This window comes from Acomys minous, assembly GCF_964271855.1.
Source record: "Acomys minous genome assembly, chromosome: 10".
Taxonomy (NCBI): domain Eukaryota; kingdom Metazoa; phylum Chordata; class Mammalia; order Rodentia; family Muridae; genus Acomys; species Acomys minous.
The window spans coordinates 95,687,459-95,694,638 of record NC_140491.1 but is presented as its reverse complement, the minus strand read 5'-3'; the positions used below and the strand labels follow the sequence as shown (position 1 = coordinate 95,694,638).

Below are 7,180 nucleotides of genomic sequence, written 5' to 3'. Positions count from 1 at the left end.
ACCAAAATCAGCCAAAGCCCAATAATACACACACACACACACACACACACACACACACACACACACACACACACACAGTGCCAATACAAAGCACACTGAAGCAAAAAGTCCACAGAAGTGCCACTGAGTTTGTTTGGTGTTGGCCCACTGGTCATGGAGCCTGCCCTGGAGGGTGACTGATAAACCCACTAACACTCCACTGAAGAAAACCTGGTTTCCCCTTTGCCAGCAAATGTCAATCACAACAAGCAGCGCTTTTGAATATGAGTTTAGGCAGAGACTGGAGAAGATAAGAGCAGTTCAGACAGGAATAAGGTAGGAACGGGGAGTTAGAGCAAAGATCAGGTAGGTCACAAAGGAACTTGCTTTAACTTGGATGAGGTTTTCTTTAAGGGTCAATTGCCTTCTTTGAAACAAACTCCTGAAAGCCTCGGACCCCTCTCCTAGAGTGAAAATGCCTTTGTATAGACAGCCATGGCCTTCAAGGAGCTTCCGGTCAGAGGGGCTGAAAAGGAAGGGCACGCAACTGCAGCAGTAGCCAGTGCTGGTACCGCTGCTTTCCACTGTCTGATCCTCATAGGAGAAAGTGCCGTTCACAGAACACCATCTTCTGCTGTCCTTCCTGATTGTCTCCCTCTCCTCTCTGTTTCTCTCCCTGTGTTTCTGTCTCTCTCTGTCTCTCTCTGTCTCTCTCTGTCTCTCTGTCTCTCTGTCTCTCTGTCTCTCTCTCTGTCTCTCTCTCTCTCTCTCTCTCTCTTCCTCTCTCCCTCTCTCCTCTCTCCCTCCCCCTCTCCTTCTCCCTCTCCCTTTTACACTGGACTTGTAAGCCCACTCTTTACCTCTGTTCTGTCATACTCTCCTCCCTTGGACAGATTCCCATACGCCATTCAAGTCACAGCTGACCAGTCGCCTTTCTTGATGCTCAGACCTAGGTCTGCTCCTCCTGTGTGCTTTGCCCTGAGTTACTGACTAGGCTTCATTTCTTATGTAAACACCAGAAGGCGGAAGAGATGCTGTTTCTAGCATCCTAGCTCATGACATGCCCCATTACTGTGATAAGCGCTCTCTATTCTCTGTAGCCACTAAATGCAAAGGCCAGAGCATGGAAGGATGAAACCAGGATGGCTTTGGAGCCACCTGAGCAGTTGGAATTTGGAAAGTGAACCCAGACACATCCTGATGGTAATAGGCACCTTTGGGAAACAAGGATGGGGGCTATCTCGAGTATGCATCCTATACTCAATAAATATGAGTTAAAAAATATATAAGGCACTCCCCTCTAGGCAAGTTAGTTCATTTGGAACTTGTCCTATTTGTGGTAGTGTTGTCCAAGGGACAGAATAAGTGGGCTTGAATTTCAGATTCTGGGTGCAGACTTCCACGTTTCAAATAAATTATAAGTACTATTAGAATATTAAAGAAAAAAACTTGCATAGGTCAAATAGTTAAAACTCCTTAAAAGTAGGAATAACTGTTACTTTTAATAACTTCCAGTCAACTTCCAACGTGCCTTTATTCCACCTTTGTCATGTTACCAAAATGACTAAGGTGTTGCTAAGTATAAGTGAGGTCTTTGGCTTGGCCACAGGAGCCAAAGGTCCAAGTGTTGACTTCCCCAATCCAGGGTAGGGAGTAGTGAATACATATCCAGCCAGCCAGAGTATGAAGCCTTCACTCACTGCCTTGCCTATCTACAACCGAAGGGCAAGTCCTAAACTGAGGGAGCCGCACTTCCCTACGTTTGTTTAAGGGGGGAGCGGGACCCCCATACCCTGCGGTTTTCCTGCGCACAGTTCCCGCCTTCTGGAGGTCCCAAACCTTCACAGACGTCTGTAGGTGGGCGGAATCCTGCGCGGCCCGGCTCGGCCCAGGACCCGAGGCACAGCTCTGATTGGCCGAGAGTGTCGAGGGCGGGACTTAAGCGCACCAGAGGTTGCCCTAGAGGCACGGTGCGGCCGGCAGGGCTCTCACCCTTAGAGCCGGTGTGAGCAGCTGAGAGTCCTCGGACTGGAGATGGGGACGCGCTGGGCCACCGCAGGCCAGGCGGCGGGGCTGCTCGTGCTGTTGCTGCGGTGCTTCAGGCTTGTGGTGCCTTCTGAGCTCTCAGGTAACCGGGTGGCCTCGACGCTGCTGCTCTGAGCATTTGTCTCCTCCGGGGCCAGGTTTCATTCGCCTTGCTCTGGTGTCTCTGGAGCGAACAAGTCGGGAGATCTGACATAGGAGGGCAGGGCCGTGTAGTGTGAAGGGACCCTCTGCCTAGAGGAGGTCCGCAGTCCTATTCCAGAGGCTTCTCTGTCCCTTGTTCCTCAGCTGTCCCCTCAGCTGTCCCCTGGCGTTCCCCCACCCCACTCCCGTGCATCCCTGTCACCCCTTGGACATCTTGGCCTCTCCTGGACAAGGATGAGCCTTCTTCACTGACTCCGCAAGCATTCCCAGTGATGACGACTTCATCACTGTGGCCACTGAAGGCAGTGAAAAGGAAATCAAGTCCAAACGTTGTCTCCAGAAGTCAGCCAGGAAGGAATCTTAGGATGTCCTTCCCTGTCACCTAAAGCAGAAGCGCCTCTAATTTGGTTATTATGTCCAAATGCTCCCTACTCAGGCAGCCGGCCCCAAGCAGAAGTGCAGGTCACTTCCTGTCAGTGGGGAAAGGAGCCTTTGGTAAAGCTCAAGGTAGTGCCAGCACCACCATCCCACTTAGCAGCTAGATTTTTGCTTTTACTTTCTCTTTTTGCCTCAGGGAAAGGTGTGCCAAGGACCTTTTTCACTTGGTGAGGCTAGGTAATTGGCAGTCTGTAGGGCATGAACACTCGCCCACTCCAGTGCAGAGAAGGAAAAGGTGGTCAAGATGGATTTCAGGAAGCTGAGTGTGGCTCTCGCTTTCTTTGGAGCTAAAGCTTAGTTAACTCTGATGTAGACTTTGTCCAGAGTTACAGGAAGTTTCCTGAAAGAGTGGGTGTCTTCAACCTAGCCGGAATGAATCTTCTCTTGATTGACTCAGTCTTCTCAAGTTTCCCTTGACCTTCTGCACTGGGAACCCCCAAAGGAGATATTAATAGGAAAATCTTTTATTGATAAGAGAATTCAATTCTGTCAATCCGCCTGCAGCAATTTACAGCGAAAGCATGCCAACTTCCAATCACTTAACCTCTCGGCTTCCGTCTATATCTGTGAGCCCTGTTTCAACCCCCTTCGCAAATTTTAAGATTTCCTTAATTTCCAAATGTCCCGGTTAGGATTTTTGTGTTTGTTTGTTTGTTTGTAGTCAGCTTGGCAGAAGCTATTGTTATCTGGGAAGAGGAACCTTGATTGAGAAAATTCTTCCATCAGGTTGCCCTGTAGTCGAATATGTAGAACATCCTCCTCATTAGTGATTAATAGGGGAGAGCCCAGCCTACTGTGAGTGGGGCCTCCCCAGGACAGGTGGTCCTGAGTGATATAAGAAAGCAGGCCTGAGCAAGCCCTGGGGAGCAAGCCAGTAAGCAGCACTCCTCTGTGGCCTCTGTGGTTCCTGCCGAGAGTTCCTGCCCTGGCGTCTTTGGATGACAACGTATGCTATGGAAGTGGAAATCGAACGGAAACCCTCTCCTCCCCAAGTTGCTTTTGGTGGTGGTGTTTAGCAGGGACAATGGGAACTCTGAGGAGAACAAGGCAGTCTCTACGATCCTCATGCCCATCTCATGACCCAAAGCAAAGGAGGCAAGGCCCAGGTCTGCCCCCCCCCACACACACACACACCGGTGGCATTCCTTTCTCCTTCTCTTAGCCTTTAGCCTCATTTTGGGGTGAACACATGGAGAGGTTTGGTGGGTTTTGTTGGTTTGTTTTGGAGCGTGTGTGTGTGTGTGTGTGTGTGTGTGTGTGTGTGTGTGTGTGTGTAAAAACCAAAGAACATTGTCTCATCTTCTCTATCACTCTCCACCTTATACTCTTGAGGCAGGGTCGCTTCACTGAACAGGAAGTTCGCTATTTTGTCTAGGCTGGCTGCTGTCGAGCTCGTGGGATCCATCTGCCCCACAACTGTGGGGTTGCAGGAATTCAGGATCCTGCCCCCCCTCTTTTAGTTTAATGTGGGCATTGGGGTTTCAAACTCAAGTCCTTATGCTTGACTGACAAGCACTCTTAGCCACCAAGTCATCCAGCACAGAAATGGAGTTTGAGCTTCCATCTGTTCTGTCAGCTTGTGTGACAGTGGGTCAGATTCAGGGTGCTAGCAATGGCACGAACTGTGTCACATGTATGCAAGGAGCTTGGGCAGCTGATCCTGGCCACCCAAACGCTGAAAACGTATCTCTCTGTTCTTGGGGAGATGCCAAGTTTACTTTCTTTGCTTCCTTGGAGAGCTAACAGCATGAAGTAATGTGATCCTCTGCAGCAGCATTTTTTTTTTCAACCTGTGGGCTTGGGAGTTGAACAACCCTCATCACAGAGGTCACCTAAGACCACGGGAAAACACCGGTATTTATATTATGATTCCTAACAGTAGCAAAATGACAGTTATGAAGCAGCAATGAAAACAGCTTTGTGGCTGGGAGTCACCGCAGCGTGAAGAACTGTACTGAAGGGTCGCAGCATTGGGAAGGTTGAGAACCACTGCTTTGAGCAGCCCTGAGCATCTCACCACCCGCACTATCCAATCTGGAATTATTCACTTTCTGATACCTGGTATACGACCATGAACCCAATTGTCTCTTCGGGACTTGTTTTGAAAAGTGAGCCCACACTTCTGGGTTTTTTTTTTCCCCTCTACATCTGTACTTCTTTCCACTTGACAGGAACCACAAAACACTTTACAAAGTAAACTGTGGAAAGTCCCTGGGAATGATCAGGACCGCCATCTTTGTCCTCTCCACTTCCCCACGTCTTTCCGCTTCCTGTGGGTCTATGGTTACAGAGGACATGTGCTCACCTATAGCTTTTCTCCCAGGATGTGCAGAGTTCTTTGCAGGGCGGTGAGGGTGGGGGAGGGGGCACTAAGCAATTGAACAACCAAGAAAATGTTAAAAAGAGACACGGTTTTCTTTGATAGAAATAAATGCTTTTTAAAAAGTCCTTTTTAAGCAGAAGGATCTCTGAGTTTGAAGCCAGCCTGGTCTAAAGAGCAAGTTTCAGGACAGCCAAGGCTACTAGTGAGACTCTGTCTTGAAAACCAAAAGTAAAAATAAAGAAAACCAAAAATAAACCGAGCATGGTGTCACACACCTTTAATCTCAACACTCCAGGAGCCAAAGGCAGGCTGATCTCTGTGAGTTCAAGGCTGGTCTACAAAGTGAGTCCAGGACAGCCAAGGGTACACAAAGAAACCCTATCTTGAAAAACCAAGTAATAATGATAATAATAATAATAAAATTAAAAGCCATTTTCAATTATGACAGTGCCCCTTAGCTATCCCCTTAAAGTCACTAAAGTCTTTATATAAAATAAAGCATATCAAAAGGACTCTAAGATGTAGTTACACTTGTCATCAACCTCTGCCCTTCAGATGTGTCCCAAACACAAATCTGTAGGTGAATGTGAAAACTCTATTGAGGATTAGTGCAGAGATGGAAAGTGGACAAGAGGTAATATAAAGCTATGGACAGAATCCAGTTTGGGGCTTGGAAGGAGCTCAGTGCAAGGACATTTGCCTGGCATGCTCAAAGCGCTCCATGTGATGCAGAGTACCATAGACTATTCACTAAAATTTGTAGTTACTTTTCCAAAGTACAGTGCATTTCTTAAATAGTTTATAGGCCCTTATAAAATACTATGTATAAGAAATTATTTTTAGTTTATCCTTCCCACTCTTCAATCTACAACCCCATAGTGCCACAAAACTGAGGCAGACTGAACAGCTATTGCTTAGAGCTAAGAATGACATAGGAAACTATTATGAGAGAATAAAATTCCTGCCAGCAAGTAGATTCTTTATTAATGCTCACACATACATTATATATGAAGGTTAATGACAAGTTTCTCAAATCATTAATGATGAATCATTTTCCTAGGCAATCTCATTGCTGTAAGTGTCAAACATTGCTATTGATTACATGCTCAGGTCAAGTCCAGACTTAGTCTGACACACATACCTACATTCAAAAGTACAATTTAAGACATCAGCAGCCCCTTCTCTGCTACTCCCTGTTACCCCCACCCTCAGCTGTAGTCTGGCTCCTATAAAGTTGGTAAGTCCACAAGTGTCCTGGAAGTAACCAAATGTAGAAAATGAAAAGTGTAAGATTTTCCTCTCTCCCAATGAGTGTTGATAAAGCAGGACTTGTTGACTAATTCCACATGTTCAGTATAAATGAAATTAGAATGACTTCATGTGCTGCTAGCAGGTCCGTAGTATGAGCCTCGACGACGACTTTAGCAAAGGTTAGTAAGACCTGGGGAGCTAGGGCACTGTTGCCTGGCGAAAGCGTGGGGTGTTAGCTCTGGCATTGCTGGCCTACGCTCCACAGCTTTCCGTCTGGCGTTTAGGGATCTGAGGACCCTAGGGGAGGAAATGGCTGCCCCAGAGGCTTTCAGCAAACTGGTGATACATGTAGGTCTTCACTCTAGGAATTCCAATACTGCTCTCCCACCACACTAGGACTCGGACCTAACCTACCAAATTTTATTAAGAAACTTGCAAAAGAAGCCGGCGGTTGGGGGAGGGGAGGGGGATCCTAGCACTTGAGAGGCAGAGGCAGGCAGATCGCTGTGAGTTTGAGGCCAGTCTGGTCTACAAAGCGAGTCCAGGACAGCCAAGGCTACAGAGAGAAACCCTGTCTCGAAAAACCAGAAAGAAAAAAAAAAAGAAAAAAAGAAAAAAGAAAGAAAGAAAGAAAGAAAGAAAGAAAGAAAAAGAAACCTTCAAAAGAAAGGAAAGCTTCTGCCTGCTTGCCCAGGTAATCTGTTCAGGGGTCAAGGGTCATGGAGCCGAGTGTTCAGAAAGAGCACTGAACCTCAGACACAGTCAAGGTAAGGAATCTTTTTCACAGGGGTGAGGGCCACATCAGCAGACTTATCTGCTCTACTTTGTGATACTTTGGAACACATGGGTTCCTTTGGAGATGTGAGAGAGAGGTGGGGAAAGAGTAAAAGCAGGTATGTGAGGATAGATTGACAGTGTTGGGAAAGCCCATTAGAGAAATGTTCCTTTTGGCTTACTATCCTCCCAGCCTGTGACCATCAGAGAAAGAATGACAGAGGGGTG

At 47.2% G+C, this 7,180-nt stretch overlaps 1 protein-coding gene across 1 annotated transcript in view; it reads left to right on the top strand.

Moving 5' to 3' along the window:
* Positions 1-1,966: 1,966 nt before the first annotated feature.
* LY75 (lymphocyte antigen 75) overlaps positions 1,967-7,180 on the top strand; it is an 89,262-nt gene continuing 84,048 nt past the window's right edge. The window contains exon 1 of the mRNA XM_084799794.1: positions 1,967-2,107. Coding sequence (XP_084655920.1) covers positions 2,014-2,107 — 94 coding nt within the window. The 5' untranslated portion in view covers positions 1,967-2,013. The remainder of the gene's footprint in view (positions 2,108-7,180) is intronic.